At 50.0% G+C, this 17,500-nt stretch overlaps 1 protein-coding gene across 11 annotated transcripts in view; it reads left to right on the forward strand.

The window, feature by feature from the left end:
• LOC110516980 (transcriptional regulator ATRX-like) overlaps window positions 1–17,500 on the forward strand; it is a 146,320-nt gene that overhangs the window by 110,405 nt on the left and 18,415 nt on the right. For all 11 annotated transcript variants that reach the window (XM_036969814.1, XM_036969818.1, XM_036969813.1 and 8 more), the window contains one exon: window positions 9,325–9,516. In XM_036969814.1, the coding sequence (XP_036825709.1) occupies window positions 9,325–9,516 (192 nt within the window). The remainder of the gene's footprint in view (window positions 1–9,324; window positions 9,517–17,500) is intronic.

Consider the following 17,500-nt stretch of genomic DNA (forward strand, 5'->3'; position numbering starts at 1 on the left):
CAGTTAGTGGCGTGTGTAGCTGGACAGTTAGTGATGTAGTGTTGTGTGTAGTTGGACAGTGACATAGTGGTGTGTGTAGCTGGACAGTTAGTGACGTAGTGGCATGTTTAGCTGGACAGTTAGTGATGTAGTGTCGTGTGTAGCTGGACAGTGACGTAGTGTCGTGTGTAGCTGGACAGTTAGTGACGTAGTGGCTTGTGTAGCTGGACAGTTAGTGACGTAGTGCCGTGTTTAGCTGGACAGTTAGTGACGTAGTGTCGTGTGTAGCTGGACAGTTAGTGACGTAGTGGCTTGTGTAGCTGGACAGTTAGTGACGTAGTGCCGTGTTTAGCTGGACAGTGACGTAGTGTCGTGTGGAGCTGGACAGTTAGTGACGTAGTGTCGTGTGTAGCTGGACAGTGACATAGTGGTGTGTGTAGCTGGACAGTTAGTGACGTAGTGGCGTGTGTAGCTGGACAGTTAGTGACATAGTGGCGTGTGTAGCTGGACAGTGATGTAGTGGCGTGTGTAGCTGGACAGTGACGTAGTGGTGTCTGTAGCTGGACAGTGACGTAGTGGCGTGTGTAGCTGGGTAGTTAGTGGCGTGTGTAGCTGGATAGTTAGTGACGTAGTGCCGTGTTTAGCTGGACAGTTAGTGGCGTGTGTAGCTGGATAGTTAGTGATGTAGTGGCATGTGTAGCTGGACAGTGACGTAGTGGCGTGTGTAGCTGGACAGTTAGTGATATAGTGGCGTGTGTAGCTGGACAGTTAGTGATATAGTGGTGTGTGTAGCTGGACAGTTAGTGACGTAGTGGCGTGTTTAGCTGGACAGTTAGTGATGTAGTGTCGTGTGTAGCTGGACAGTGACATAGTGGTGTGTGTAGCTGGACAGTTAGTGACGTAGTGGTGTGTGTAGCTGGACAGTGGCGTGTGTAGCTGGACAGTTAGTTATGTAGTGTCGTGTGTAGCTGGACAGTGATGTAGTGGCGTGTGTAGCTGGAAAGTGATGTAGTGGTGTTTGTAGCTGGACAGTTAGTGATGTAGTGTCGTGTGTAGCTGGACAGTGACATAGTGGTGTGTGTAGCTGGACAGTTAGTTACTTAGTGCCGTGTTTAGCTGGACAGTGATGTAGTGGCGTGTGTAGCTGGAAAGTGATGTAGTGGCGTGTGTAGCTGGACAGTTAGTGGCGTGTGTAGCTGGACAGTTAGTGATGTAGTGTTGTGTGTAGTTGGACAGTGACATAGTGGCATGTTTAGCTGGACAGTTAGTGATGTAGTGTCGTGTGTAGCTGGACAGTGACGTAGTGGTGTGTGTAGCTGGACAGTTAGTGACGTAGGGGCGTGTGTAGCTGGACAGTTAGTGACGTAGTGGCGTGTGTAGCTGGACAGTGACGTAGTGGCGTGTGTAGCTGGAAAGTGATGTAGTGGCGTGTGTAGCTGGACAGTTAGTGGCGTGTGTAGCTGGACAGTTAGTGATGTAGTGTTGTGTGTAGTTGGACAGTGACATAGTGGTGTGTGTAGCTGGACAGTTAGTGACGTAGTGGCATGTTTAGCTGGACAGTTAGTGATGTAGTGTCGTGTGTAGCTGGACAGTGACGTAGTGGTGTGTGTAGCTGGACAGTTAGTGACGTAGGGGCGTGTGTAGCTGGACAGTTAGTGACGTAGTGGCGTGTGTAGCTGGACAGTGACGTAGTGGCGTTTGTAGCTGGACAGTGACGTAGTGGCGTGTGTAGCTGGACAGTGACGTAGTGGCGTGTGTAGCTGGACAGTGACGTAGTGGCGTGTGTAGCTGGACAGTGACGTAGTGGCGTGTGTAGCTGGACAGTTAGTGACGTAGTGGCGTGTGTAGCTGGACAGTTAGTGACGTAGTGGTGTGTGTAGCTGGACAGTTAGTGATGTAGTGGCGTGTGTAGCTGGACAGTTAGTGATGTAGTGGCGTGTGTAGCTGGACAGTTAGTGATGTAGTGACGTGTGTAGCTGGACAGTTAGTGACGTAGTGGCGTGTTTAGCTGGACAGTTAGTAATGTAGTGGCGTATTTAGCTGGACAGTTAGTGATGTAGTGGCGTGTGTAGCTGGACAGTTAGTGATGTAGTGGCGTGTGTAGCTGAATAGTGACGTAGTGGTGTGTGTAGCTGGACAGTGACGTAGTGGCGTGTGTAGCTGGACACCTGTCCCCTTCCCCTCTCAGGGTACTATAGATGTCAACTTGTCCTCTGACCTGTCCTCTTCCCCTCTCAGGGTACTATAGATGTAAGCCTGTCCTCTTCCTCTCTCAGGGTACTATAGATGTAAACCTGTCCTCTGACCTGTCCTCTTCCCCTCTCAGGGTACTATAGATGTAAACCTGTCCTCTGACCTGTCCTCTTCCCCTCTCAGTTAGTGACGTAGTGGCGTGTGTAGCTGGACAGTTAGTGACGTAGTGGCGTGTGTAGCTGGACAGTTAGTGACGTAGTGGCGTGTGTAGCTGGACAGTGATGTAGTGGCGTGTGTAGCTGGACAGTGATGTAGTGGCGTGTGTAGCTGGACAGTGACGTAGTGGCGTGTGTAGCTGGACAGTGACGTAGTGGCGTGTGTAGCTGGGTAGTTAGTGGCGTGTGTAGCTGGACAGTTAGTGACGTAGTGCCGTGTTTAGCTGGACAGTTAGTGGCGTGTGTAGCTGGATAGTTAGTGATGTAGTGGCATGTGTAGCTGGACAGTGACGTAGTGGCGTGTGTAGCTGGACAGTGACGTAGTGGCGTGTGTAGCTGGACAGTTAGTGATATAGTGCTGTGTGTAGCTGGACAGTTAGTGATATAGTGGTGTGTGTAGCTGGACAGTTAGTGTCATAGTGGCGTGTTTAGCTGGACAGTTAGTGATGTAGTGTCGTGTGTAGCTGGACAGTGACATAGTGGTGTGTGTAGCTGGACAGTTAGTGACGTAGTGGTGTGTGTAGCTGGACAGTGACGTAGTGCCATTTGTAGCTGGACAGTGGCGTGTGTAGCTGGACAGTGACGTAGTGGCGTGTGTAGCTGGACAGTTAGTGACGTAGTGGCGTGTGTAGCTGGACAGTTAGTGATGTAGTGTCGTGTGTAGCTGGACAGTGATGTAGTGGCGTTTGTAGCTGGACAGTTAGTGACGTAGTGGCGTGTTTAGCTGGACAGTTAGTGATGTAGTGTCGTGTGTAGCTGGACAGTGACATAGAGTGTGTGTAGCTGGACAGTTAGTTACTTAGTGCCGTGTTTAGCTGGACAGTGATGTAGTGGCGTGTGTAGCTGGAAAGTGATGTAGTGGCGTGTGTAGCTGGACAGTTAGTGGCGTGTGTAGCTGGACAGTTAGTGATGTAGTGTCGTGTGTAGTTGGACAGTGACATAGTGGTGTGTGTAGCTGGACAGTTAGTGACGTAGTGGCGTGTTTAGCTGGACAGTTAGTGATGTAGTGTCGTGTGTAGCTGGACAGTGACACATAGTGGTGTGTGTAGCTGGACAGTTAGTGACGTAGGGGCGTGTGTAGCTGGACAGTTAGTGACATAGTGGCGTGTGTAGCTGGACAGTGGCGTAGTGGCGTTTGTAGCTGGACAGTGGCGTAGTGGCGTTTGTAGCTGGACAGTGACGTAGTGGCGTGTGTAGCTGGACAGTGACGTAGTGGCGTGTGTAGCTGGACAGTGACGTAGTGGCGTGTGTAGCTGGACAGTGACGTAGTGGCGTGTGTAGCTGGACAGTGACGTAGTGGCGTGTGTAGCTGGACAGTGATGTAGTGTCGTGTGTAGCTGGACAGTGACGTAGTGGTGTGTGTAGCTGGACAGTGACGTAGTGGCGTGTGTAGCTGGACAGTTAGTGACGTAGTGGTGTGTGTAGCTGGACAGTTAGTGATGTAGTGGCGTGTGTAGCTGGACAGTTAGTGATGTAGTGGCGTGTGTAGCTGGACAGTTAGTGATGTAGTGACGTGTGTAGCAGGACAGTTAGTGATGTAGTGACGTGTGTAGCAGGACAGTTAGTGATGTAGTGGCGTGTTTAGCTGGACAGTTAGTGATGTAGTGGCGTATTTAGCTGGACAGTTAGTGATGTAGTGGCGTGTGTAGCTGGACAGTTAGTGATGTAGTGGCGTGTGTAGCTGAATAGTGACGTAGTGGCGTGTGTAGCTGGACAGTGACGTAGTGGCGTGTGTAGCTGGACACCTGTCCTCTTCCCCTCTCAGGGTACTATAGATGTCAACCTGTCCTCTGACCTGTCCTCTTCCCCTCTCAGGGTACTATAGATGTAAGCCTGTCCTCTTCCTCTCTCAGGGTACTATAGATGTAAACCTGTCCTCTGACCTGTCCTCTTCCCCTCTCAGGGTACTATAGATGTAAACCTGTCCTCTGACCTGTCCTCTTCCCCTCTCAGGGTACTATAGATGTAAACCTGTCCTCTGACCTGTCCTCTTCCCCTCTCAGGGTACTATAGATGTAAACCTGTCCTCTTCCTCTCGCAGGGTACTATAGATGTAAACCTGTCCTCTTCCCCTCTCAGGGTACTATAGATGTAAACCTGTCCTCTGACCTGTCCTCTTCCCCTCTCAGTTAGTGACGTAGTGGCGTGTGTAGCTGGACAGTTAGTGACGTAGTGGCGTGTGTAGCTGGACAGTTAGTGACGTAGTGGCGTGTGTAGCTGGACAGTGATGTAGTGGCGTGTGTAGCTGGACAGTGATGTAGTGGCGTGTGTAGCTGGACAGTGACGTAGTGGCGTGTGTAGCTGGACAGTGACGTAGTGGCGTGTGTAGCTGGGTAGTTAGTGGCGTGTGTAGCTGGACAGTTAGTGACGTAGTGCCGTGTTTAGCTGGACAGTTAGTGGCGTGTGTAGCTGGATAGTTAGTGATGTAGTGGCATGTGTAGCTGGACAGTGACGTAGTGGCGTGTGTAGCTGGACAGTGACGTAGTGGCGTGTGTAGCTGGACAGTTAGTGATATAGTGGTGTGTGTAGCTGGACAGTTAGTGATATAGTGGTGTGTGTAGCTGGACAGTTAGTGTCATAGTGGCGTGTTTAGCTGGACAGTTAGTGATGTAGTGTCGTGTGTAGCTGGACAGTGACATAGTGGTGTGTGTAGCTGGACAGTTAGTGACGTAGTGGTGTGTGTAGCTGGACAGTGACGTAGTGCCATTTGTAGCTGGACAGTGGCGTGTGTAGCTGGACAGTGACGTAGTGGCGTGTGTAGCTGGACAGTTAGTGACGTAGTGGCGTGTGTAGCTGGACAGTTAGTGATGTAGTGTCGTGTGTAGCTGGACAGTGATGTAGTGGCGTTTGTAGCTGGACAGTTAGTGACGTAGTGGCGTGTTTAGCTGGACAGTTAGTGATGTAGTGTCGTGTGTAGCTGGACAGTGACATAGAGTGTGTGTAGCTGGACAGTTAGTTACTTAGTGCCGTGTTTAGCTGGACAGTGATGTAGTGGCGTGTGTAGCTGGAAAGTGATGTAGTGGCGTGTGTAGCTGGACAGTTAGTGGCGTGTGTAGCTGGACAGTTAGTGATGTAGTGTCGTGTGTAGTTGGACAGTGACATAGTGGTGTGTGTAGCTGGACAGTTAGTGACGTAGTGGCGTGTTTAGCTGGACAGTTAGTGATGTAGTGTCGTGTGTAGCTGGACAGTGACACATAGTGGTGTGTGTAGCTGGACAGTTAGTGACGTAGGGGCGTGTGTAGCTGGACAGTTAGTGACATAGTGGCGTGTGTAGCTGGACAGTGGCGTAGTGGCGTTTGTAGCTGGACAGTGGCGTAGTGGCGTTTGTAGCTGGACAGTGACGTAGTGGCGTGTGTAGCTGGACAGTGACGTAGTGGCGTGTGTAGCTGGACAGTGACGTAGTGGCGTGTGTAGCTGGACAGTGACGTAGTGGCGTGTGTAGCTGGACAGTGACGTAGTGGCGTGTGTAGCTGGACAGTGATGTAGTGTCGTGTGTAGCTGGACAGTGACGTAGTGGTGTGTGTAGCTGGACAGTGACGTAGTGGCGTGTGTAGCTGGACAGTTAGTGACGTAGTGGTGTGTGTAGCTGGACAGTTAGTGATGTAGTGGCGTGTGTAGCTGGACAGTTAGTGATGTAGTGGCGTGTGTAGCTGGACAGTTAGTGATGTAGTGACGTGTGTAGCAGGACAGTTAGTGATGTAGTGACGTGTGTAGCAGGACAGTTAGTGATGTAGTGGCGTGTTTAGCTGGACAGTTAGTGATGTAGTGGCGTATTTAGCTGGACAGTTAGTGATGTAGTGGCGTGTGTAGCTGGACAGTTAGTGATGTAGTGGCGTGTGTAGCTGAATAGTGACGTAGTGGCGTGTGTAGCTGGACAGTGACGTAGTGGCGTGTGTAGCTGGACACCTGTCCTCTTCCCCTCTCAGGGTACTATAGATGTCAACCTGTCCTCTGACCTGTCCTCTTCCCCTCTCAGGGTACTATAGATGTAAGCCTGTCCTCTTCCTCTCTCAGGGTACTATAGATGTAAACCTGTCCTCTGACCTGTCCTCTTCCCCTCTCAGGGTACTATAGATGTAAACCTGTCCTCTGACCTGTCCTCTTCCCCTCTCAGGGTACTATAGATGTAAACCTGTCCTCTGACCTGTCCTCTTCCCCTCTCAGGGTACTATAGATGTAAACCTGTCCTCTTCCTCTCGCAGGGTACTATAGATGTAAACCTGTCCTCTTCCCCTCTCAGGGTACTATAGATGTAAACCTGTCCTCTGACCTGTCCTCTTCCCCTCTCAGTTAGTGACGTAGTGGCGTGTGTAGCTGGACAGTTAGTGACGTAGTGGCGTGTGTAGCTGGACAGTTAGTGACGTAGTGGCGTGTGTAGCTGGACAGTGATGTAGTGGCGTGTGTAGCTGGACAGTGATGTAGTGGCGTGTGTAGCTGGACAGTGACGTAGTGGCGTGTGTAGCTGGACAGTGACGTAGTGGCGTGTGTAGCTGGGTAGTTAGTGGCGTGTGTAGCTGGACAGTTAGTGACGTAGTGCCGTGTTTAGCTGGACAGTTAGTGGCGTGTGTAGCTGGATAGTTAGTGATGTAGTGGCATGTGTAGCTGGACAGTGACGTAGTGGCGTGTGTAGCTGGACAGTGACGTAGTGGCGTGTGTAGCTGGACAGTTAGTGATATAGTGGTGTGTGTAGCTGGACAGTTAGTGATATAGTGGTGTGTGTAGCTGGACAGTTAGTGTCATAGTGGCGTGTTTAGCTGGACAGTTAGTGATGTAGTGTCGTGTGTAGCTGGACAGTGACATAGTGGTGTGTGTAGCTGGACAGTTAGTGACGTAGTGGTGTGTGTAGCTGGACAGTGACGTAGTGCCATTTGTAGCTGGACAGTGGCGTGTGTAGCTGGACAGTGACGTAGTGGCGTGTGTAGCTGGACAGTTAGTGACGTAGTGGCGTGTGTAGCTGGACAGTTAGTGATGTAGTGTCGTGTGTAGCTGGACAGTGATGTAGTGGCGTTTGTAGCTGGACAGTTAGTGACGTAGTGGCGTGTTTAGCTGGACAGTTAGTGATGTAGTGTCGTGTGTAGCTGGACAGTGACATAGAGTGTGTGTAGCTGGACAGTTAGTTACTTAGTGCCGTGTTTAGCTGGACAGTGATGTAGTGGCGTGTGTAGCTGGAAAGTGATGTAGTGGCGTGTGTAGCTGGACAGTTAGTGGCGTGTGTAGCTGGACAGTTAGTGATGTAGTGTCGTGTGTAGTTGGACAGTGACATAGTGGTGTGTGTAGCTGGACAGTTAGTGACGTAGTGGCGTGTTTAGCTGGACAGTTAGTGATGTAGTGTCGTGTGTAGCTGGACAGTGACACATAGTGGTGTGTGTAGCTGGACAGTTAGTGACGTAGGGGCGTGTGTAGCTGGACAGTTAGTGACATAGTGGCGTGTGTAGCTGGACAGTGGCGTAGTGGCGTTTGTAGCTGGACAGTGGCGTTTGTAGCTGGACAGTGACGTAGTGGCGTGTGTAGCTGGACAGTGACGTAGTGGCGTGTGTAGCTGGACAGTGACGTAGTGGCGTGTGTAGCTGGACAGTGACGTAGTGGCGTGTGTAGCTGGACAGTGACGTAGTGGCGTGTGTAGCTGGACAGTGATGTAGTGTCGTGTGTAGCTGGACAGTGACGTAGTGGTGTGTGTAGCTGGACAGTGACGTAGTGGCGTGTGTAGCTGGACAGTTAGTGACGTAGTGGTGTGTGTAGCTGGACAGTTAGTGATGTAGTGGCGTGTGTAGCTGGACAGTTAGTGATGTAGTGGCGTGTGTAGCTGGACAGTTAGTGATGTAGTGACGTGTGTAGCAGGACAGTTAGTGATGTAGTGACGTGTGTAGCAGGACAGTTAGTGATGTAGTGGCGTGTGTAGCTGAATAGTGACGTAGTGGCGTGTGTAGCTGGACAGTGACGTAGTGGCGTGTGTAGCTGGACACCTGTCCTCTTCCCCTCTCAGGGTACTATAGATGTCAACCTGTCCTCTGACCTGTCCTCTTCCCCTCTCAGGGTACTATAGATGTAAGCCTGTCCTCTTCCTCTCTCAGGGTACTATAGATGTAAACCTGTCCTCTGACCTGTCCTCTTCCCCTCTCAGGGTACTATAGATGTAAACCTGTCCTCTGACCTGTCCTCTTCCCCTCTCAGGGTACTATAGATGTAAACCTGTCCTCTGACCTGTCCTCTTCCCCTCTCAGGGTACTATAGATGTAAACCTGTCCTCTTCCTCTCGCAGGGTACTATAGATGTAAACCTGTCCTCTTCCCCTCTCAGGGTACTATAGATGTAAACCTGTCCTCTTCCTCTCGCAGGGTACTATAGATGTAAACCTGTCCTCTGACCTGTCCTCTTTCCCTCTCAGGGTACTATAGATGTAAACCTGTCCTCTTGTCCTCTCAGGGTACTGTAGATGTCAACCTGTCCTCTGACCTGTCCTCTTCCCCTCTCAGGGTACTATGTATGTAAACCTATCCTCTGACCTGTCCTCTTCCCCTCTCAGGGTACTATAGATGTAAACCTGTCCTCTGACCTGTCCTCTTCCCCTCTCAGGGTACTATAGATGTAAACCTGTCCTCTGACCTGTCCTCTTCCCCTCTCAGGGTACTATAGATGTAAACCTTTCCTCTTCCTCTCGCAGGGTACTATAGATGTAAACCTGTCCTCTTGTCCTCTCAGGGTACTGTAGATGTCAACCTGTCCTCTGACCTGTCCTCTTCCCCTCTCAGGGTACTATAGATGTAAACCTGTCCTCTTCCTCTCTCAGGGTACTATAGATGGAAACCTGTCCTCTGACTTGTCTTCTTTCCCTCTCAGGGTACTATAGATGTAAACCTGTCCTCTGACCTGTCTTCTTTCCCTCTCAGGGTACTATAGATGTAATCCTGTCCTCTGACCTGTCCTCTTTCCCTCTCAGGGTACTATGGAAGAGAAGATCTATGACCGCCAGGTGGCTAAACAGTCTCTGTCCTTCCGAGTGGTGGATCAACAGCAGATAGAGAGACATTTCACCATGAATGAGCTGACGGAGCTCTACGCCTTTGAACCTGACCTTCTGGATGATCCCACTGGCAAGAAGAGCAAGAGGACCACGCCTATGCTGCCAAAGGTACCGAGGCTGGATGGGATGGCTGGGGGGGTATAATCTCTCTAGGACAGGCTTCGGTAACATAGATGTATGTAACTTCTGTCACAGGACGATGGGATGTGACTAATAACGAGGAACCATTGTTACTGGTTATTTGGACAAATCACGGTTTTGTGTGTGTGCACGCTCACCTGGCACACTCTCATAAATCTGTGTAGTGGAGGGAACTTGCGGCCCATCTGGCCCCCTGCCCACCGAGCCCCTGCAGAGGAACAGGTCCAACCCTCGTTACTGTGTTTAAACCCTCTCATTATAGACACACCGCAATATCCTTCACTGGAACAACGATGAACCAAATAACCTTTAAATGCCAAGATGCTCTCTGTTAACCTGCTCCCTCTGTGCATATGTACCCTGGAATGTGTGTGTGTGTGTGTGTATAACAGGTTAGTGTGCAGCCAGCTGCCTTTGATCTTTAGAGATGTCATAAACCCTGTTGTTTATCCCTCCCTCGGTCTGTCCGGCCTGCGTCTACCCTCCAGCTCTCTCTGTCTCGTTCCATTGTTTCCTCTCTTCATGGGTGCAGGTGCTGTGACAGGCTGGTTTGGCCCCCGAGGGCCCCACCATGCCGTTTAATGATCTCAGCACAGCCTTTAGAGAGGCTGTCTAACAGCACAACACAGCTGCTCCGACATTAATCTGTTTACTGCCTTTTACCAAATACATGGATGAATCTTTTAGAGAGATGGATGAATATTTTAGAGAGATGGATGAATCTTTTAGAGAGATGGGTGAATCTTTTAGAGAGATGGATGAATCTTTTAGAGAGATGGGTGAATCTTTTAGAGAGATGGGTGAATCTTTTAGAGAGATGGATGAATCTTTTAGAGAGATGGATGAATCTTTTAGAGAGATGGATGAATCTTTTAGAGAGATGGATGAATCTTTTAGGGAGATGGATGAATCTTTTAGGGAGATGGGTGAATCTTTTAGAGAGATGGGTGAATCTTTTAGAGAGATGGATGAATCTTTTAGAGAGATGGGTGAATCTTTTAGAGAGATGGGTGAATCTTTTAGAGAGATGGATGAATCTTTTAGAGAGATGGATGAATCTTTTAGAGAGATGGGTGAATCTTTTAGAGAGATGGATGAATCTTTTAGAGAGATGGATGAATCTTTTAGAGAGATGGATGAATCTTTTAGAGAGATGGATGAATCTTTTAGGGAGATGGATGAATCTTTTAGGGAGATGGGTGAATCTTTTAGAGAGAAGTGTGAATCTTTTAGAGAGATGGATGAATCTTTTAGAGAGATGGGTGAATCTTTTAGAGAGATGGATGAATCTTTTAGAGAGATGGATGAATCTTTTAGAGAGATGGATGAATCTTTTAGAGAGATGGATGAATCTTTTAGAGAGATGGATGAGTCTTTTAGAGAGATGGATGAATCTTTTAGAGAGATGGATGAATCTTTTAGAGAGATGGATGAATCTGTTGGAGAGGAGAGGTGGATGAGTCTGTTGGAGAGGAGAGGTGGATGAGTCTGTTGGAGAGGAGAGATGGATGAGTCTGTTGGAGAGGAGAGATGGATGAGTCTGTTGGAGAGGAGAGATGGATGAGTCTGTTGGAGAGGAGAGATGGATGAGTCTGTTGGAGAGGAGAGATGGATGAGTCTGTTGGAGAGGAGAGATGGATGAGTCTGTTGGAGAGGAGAGATGGATGAGTCAGTTAGAGAGGAGAGATGGATGAGTCTGTTGGAGAGGAGAGATGGATGAGTCAGTTGGAGAGGAGAGATGGATGAGTCTGTTAGAGAGGAGAGATGGATGAGTCTGTTAGAGAGGAGAGGTGGATGAGTCTGTTGGAGAGGAGAGATGGATGAGTCTGTTGGAGAGATGGATGAGTCTGTTGGAGAGATGGATGAGTCTGTTGGAGAGGAGAGATGGATGAGTCTGTTGGAGAGGAGAGATGGATGAGTCTGTTGGTGAGATGGATGAGTCTGTTGGAGAGATGGATGAGTCTGTTGGAGAGATGGATGAGTCTGTTGGTGAGATGGATGAGTCTGTTGGCGAGATGGATGAGTCTGTTGGCGAGGTGGATGAGTCTGTTGGAGAGGTGGATGAGTCTGTTGGAGAGGTGGATGAGTCTGTTGGAGAGGTGGATGAGTCTGTTGGAGAGGTGGATGAGTCTGTTGGAGAGGTGGATGAGTCTGTTGGAGAGGTGGATGAGTCTGTTGGAGATGAGAGGTGGATGAGTCTGTTGGAGATGAGAGGTGGATGAGTCTGTTGGAGAGGTGAATAAGTCTGTTGGAGAGATGGATGAATCTTTTAGAGAGATGGATGAATCTTTTAGAGAGATGGGTGAATCTTTTAGAGAGATGGATGAATCTTTTAGAGAGATGGATGAATCTTTTAGAGAGATGGATGAATCTTTTAGAGAGATGGATGAATCTTTTAGAGAGATGGATGAATCTTTTAGAGAGATGGATGAATCTTTTAGGGAGATGGATGAATCTTTTAGGGAGATGGGTGAATCTTTTAGAGAGATGGGTGAATCTTTTAGAGAGATGGATGAATCTTTTAGAGAGATGGGTGAATCTTTTAGAGAGATGGGTGAATCTTTTAGAGAGATGGATGAATCTTTTAGAGAGATGGGTGAATCTTTTAGAGAGATGGATGAATCTTTTAGAGAGATGGATGAATCTTTTAGAGAGATGGATGAATCTTTTAGAGAGATGGATGAATCTTTTAGGGAGATGGATGAATCTTTTAGGGAGATGGGTGAATCTTTTAGAGAGATGTGTGAATCTTTTAGAGAGATGGATGAATCTTTTAGAGAGATGGGTGAATCTTTTAGAGAGATGGATGAATCTTTTAGAGAGATGGATGAATCTTTTAGAGAGATGGATGAATCTGTTGGAGAGGAGAGGTGGATGAGTCTGTTGGAGAGGAGAGGTGGATGAGTCTGTTGGAGAGGAGAGATGGATGAGTCTGTTGGAGAGGAGAGATGGATGAGTCTGTTGGAGAGGAGAGATGGATGAGTCTGTTGGAGAGGAGAGATGGATGAGTCTGTTGGAGAGGAGAGATGGATGAGTCTGTTGGAGAGGAGAGATGGATGAGTCTGTTGGAGAGGAGAGATGGATGAGTCTGTTGGAGAGGAGAGATGGATGAGTCTGTTGGAGAGGAGAGATGGATGAGTCTGTTGGAGAGGAGAGATGGATGAGTCTGTTGGAGAGGAGAGATGGATGAGTCTGTTGGAGAGGAGAGGTGGATGAGTCTGTTGGAGAGGAGAGATGGATGAGTCTGTTGGAGAGGAGAGATGGATGAGTCAGTTGGAGAGGAGAGATGGATGAGTCTGTTAGAGAGGAGAGATGGATGAGTCTGTTAGAGAGGAGAGGTGGATGAGTCTGTTGGAGAGGAGAGATGGATGAGTCTGTTGGAGAGATGGATGAGTCTGTTGGAGAGGAGAGATGGATGAGTCTGTTGGAGAGGAGAGATGGATGAGTCTGTTGGAGAGGAGAGATGGATGAGTCTGTTGGAGAGGAGAGATGGATGAGTCTGTTGGAGAGGAGAGATGGATGAGTCTGTTGGTGAGATGGATGAGTCTGTTGGAGAGATGGATGAGTCTGTTGGAGAGATGGATGAGTCTGTTGGTGAGATGGATGAGTCTGTTGGCGAGATGGATGAGTCTGTTGGCGAGGTGGATGAGTCTGTTGGAGAGGTGGATGAGTCTGTTGGAGAGGTGGATGAGTCTGTTGGAGAGGTGGATGAGTCTGTTGGAGAGGTGGATGAGTCTGTTGGAGAGGTGGATGAGTCTGTTGGAGATGAGAGGTGGATGAGTCTGTTGGAGAGGTGAATAAGTCTGTTGGAGAGATGGATGAATCTGTTGGAGAGGAGAGATGGATGAATATGTTGGAGAGGAGAGATGGATGAATATGTTGGAGAGGAGAGATGGATGAGTCTGTTGGAGAGATGGATGAGTCAGTTGGAGAGGAGAGATGGATGAGTCAGTTGGAGAGGAGAGATGGATGAGTCTGTTAGAGAGGAGAGATGGATGAGTCTGTTAGAGAGGAGAGGTGGATGAGTCTGTTAGAGAGGAGAGGTGGATGAGTCTGTTAGAGAGGAGAGGTGGATGAGTCTGTTAGAGAGGTGGATGAGTCTGTTGGAGAGGTGGATGAGTATGTTGGAGAGGTGGATGAGTCTGTTGGAGAGGAGAGATGGATGAGTCTGTTGGAGAGGAGAGAAGGATGAGTCTGTTGGAGAGGTGGATGAGTCTGTTGGAGAGGTGGATGAGTCTGTTGGAGAGGTGGATGAGTCTGTTGGAGAGGTGGATGAGTATGTTGGAGAGGTGGATGAGTCTGTTGGAGAGGAGAGATGGATGAGTCTGTTGGAGAGGAGAGAAGGATGAGTCTGTTGGAGAGGAGAGAAGGATGAGTCTGTTGGAGAGATGGATGAGTGTTGGAGAGGAGAGATGGATGAGTCTGTTGGAGAGGAGAGATGGATGAGTCTGTTGGAGAGGAGAGATGGATGAGTCAGTTGGAGAGGAGGAAGTGTTGGTTGGAGAAGAGAAAGTGTGGGATGTGTATTGATGTTTAACTAGCCATCTAAATCCAGTGATGTTTATATGACAGGGTTTACTGCCCACTATTAAAGATGTCTAGCTGACCGCCTCTTAAACCAGATGACCTGCTCTGTTCTGGCCACAGACTAGTACAGCTGTTAGCTGTACCTGAACCCAGCAGTACTGTTAGTTCTGCTGGGTTCAGTACAGCTGTTGGTTCAGGTACAGCTGTTAGTTCTGCTGGGTTCAGGTACAGCTGTTAGTTCTGCTGGGATCATGTACAGCTGTTAGTTCTGCTGGGTTCAGGGACAGCTGTTAGTTCTGCTGGGTTCAGGGACAGCTGTTAGTTCTGCTGGGTTCATGTACAGCTGTTAGTTCTGCTGGGTTCAGGGACAGCTGTTAGTTCTGCTGGGTTCAGGGACTCTCCCCTCACCCTCTCTCTCCCCTCACCCTCTCTCTCCCCTCACCCTCTCTCCCCTCACCCCCTCTCTCCCCTCACCCTCTCTCTCCCCTCACCCTCTCTCTCCCCTCACCCTCTCTCCCCTCACCCTCTCTCCCCTCACCCTCTCTCCCCTCACCCTCTCTCTCCCCTCACCCTCTCTCTCTCCTCACCCTCTCTCCCCTCACCCTCTCTCTCCCCTCACCCTCTCTCCCCTCACCCTCTCTCTCCTCACCCTCTCTCTCCTCACCCTCTCTCCCCTCACCCTGTCTCTCCCCTCACCCTCTCTCTCCCCTCACCCTCTCTCCCCTCACCCTCTCTCCCCTCACCCTCTCTCTCCTCACCCTCTCTCTCCTCACCCTCTCTCTCCTCACCCTCTCTCCCCTCACCCTCTCTCTCCCCTCACCCTCTCTCTCCCCTCACCCTCTCTCTCCCCTCACCCTCTCTCTCCCCTCACCCTCTCTCTCCCCTCACCCTCTCTCTCCCCTCACCCTCTCTCCCCTCACCCTCTCTCTCCCCTCACCCTCTCTCTCCCCTCACCCTCTCTCTCCCCTCACCCTCTCTCTCCCCTCACCCTCTCTCTCCCCTCACCCTCTCTCCCCTCACCCTCTCTCTCCCCTCACCCTCTCTCTCCTCACCCTCTCTCCCCTCACCCTCTCTCTCCTCACCCTCTCTCCCCTCACCCTCTCTCTCCCCTCACCCTCTCTCCCCTCACCCTCTCTCTCCTCACCCTCTCTCCCCTCACCCTCTCTCTCCTCACCCTCTCTCTCCTCACCCTCTCTCTCCTCACCCTCTCTCCCCTCACCCTCTCTCTCCCCTCACCCTCTCTCCCCTCACCCTCTCTCTCCCCTCACCCTCTCTCCCCTCACCCTCTCCACCCCAGTTGTTTTCCTTGTCTCCCTCTGTCAGTCTACCTGATGGTGTAATTACTCCATCCCTCTCTTTAAGATACTCATTGTTTATGTCCCAAATGGCAAACTATTCCCTATGTAGTGCACTACTTTAGGCCCTATTCCCTATGTAGTGCACTACTTTAGACCCTATTCCCTATGTAGTGCACTACTTTAGACCCTATTTCCTATTTAGTGCACTACTTTAGACCAGAGCCCTTTGGGCCAAGGAAGCAGCTTGTTTCCTCTTGACAGAGGGAGCAGCCATGGGCCCCACTAACCCCAGACACAGGAGAAGCCCCCCCCCACCCACACACACACACACTGACAGGCTCTACTGTCTGACTGACAGGCTCTACTGTCTGACTGGAGCTGTACAGGACTGACCGGCTCTACTGTCTGACTGACAGGCTCTACTGTCTGACTGACAGGCTCTACTCTCTAACTGACAGGCTCTACTGTCTGACTGACAGGCTCGACTGTCTGACTGGAGCTGTACATGACTGACAGGCTCTACTGTCTGACTGACAGGCTCTACTGTCTGACTGACAGGCTCTACTGTCTGACTGGAGCTGTACAGGACTGACAGGCTCTACTGTCTGACTGACAGGCTCTACTGTCTGACTGACAGGCTCTACTGTCTGACTGGAGCTGTACAGGACTGACAGGCTCTACTGTCTAACTGACAGGTTCTACTGTCTGACTGACAGGCTCTACTCTCTAACTGACAGGCTCTACTGTCTGACTGACAGGCTCTACTGTCTGACTGGAGCTTTACAGGACTGACAGGCTCTACTGTCTGACTGACAGGCTCTACTGTCTGACTGGAGCTGTACAGGACTGACAGGCTCTACTGTCTGACTGACAGGCTTTACTGTCTGACTGGAGCTGTACATGACTGACAGGCTCTACTGTCTGACTGACAGGCTCTACTGTCTGACTGACAGGCTCTACTGTCTGACTGGAGCTGTACAGGACTGACAGGCTCTACTGTCTGACTGACAGGCTCTACTGTCTGACTGACAGGCTCTACTGTCTGACTGGAGCTGTACAGGACTGACAGGCTCTACTGTCTAACTGACAGGCTCTACTGTCTGACTGACAGGCTCTACTCTCTAACTGACAGGCTCTACTGTCTGACTGACAGGCTCTACTGTCTGACTGGAGCTTTACAGGACTGACAGGCTCTACTGTCTGACTGACAGGCTCTACTGTCTGACTGGAGCTGTACAGGACTGACAGGCTCTACTGTCTGACTGACAGGCTTTACTGTCTGACTGGAGCTGTACAGGACTGACAGGCTCTACTGTCTGACTGACAGGCTCTACTGTCTGACTGGAGCTGTACAGGACTGACAGGCTCTACTGTCTGACTGACAGGCTCTACTGTCTGACTGGAGCTTTACAGGACTGACAGGCTCTACTGTCTGACTGACAGGCTCTACTGTCTGACTGGAGCTTTACAGGACTGACAGGCTCTACTGTCTGACTGACAGGCTCTACTGTCTGACTGGAGCTGTACAGGACTGACAGGCTCTACTGTCTGACTGACAGGCTCTACTGTCTGACTGACAGGCTCTACTGTCTGACTGACAGGCTCTACTATCTGACTGACAGGCTCTACTGTCTGACTGGAGCTGTACAGGACTGACAGGCTCTACTGTCTGACTGACAGGCTCTACTGTCTGACTGACAGGCTCTACTGTCTGACTGGAGCTGTACAGGACTGACAGGCTCTACTGTCTAACTGACAGGCTCTACTGTCTGACTGACAGGCTCTACTGTCTGACTGGAGCTGTACAGGACTGACAGGCTCTACTGTCTAACTGACAGGCTCTACTGTCTGACTGACAGACAGGCTCTACTGTCTGACTGACAGGCTCTACTCTCTGACTGACAGGCTCTACTCTCTGACTGACAGGCTCTACTCTCTGACTGACAGGCTCTACTGTCTGACTGACAGGCTCTACTCTCTAACTGACAGGCTCTACTGTCTAACTGACAGGCTCTACTGTTTGACTGACAGGCTCTACTGTCTGACTGGAGCTTGTCACTTTTACTCGGGTATTATTTTCAATAACAGTGTTGCCACGGAGTCTCATGAACGCCCCTGAACATGTC

Source organism: Oncorhynchus mykiss, chromosome 31 (genome assembly GCF_013265735.2).
Source record: "Oncorhynchus mykiss isolate Arlee chromosome 31, USDA_OmykA_1.1, whole genome shotgun sequence".
In the NCBI taxonomy this organism is placed as follows: Eukaryota; Metazoa; Chordata; class Actinopteri; order Salmoniformes; family Salmonidae; genus Oncorhynchus; species Oncorhynchus mykiss.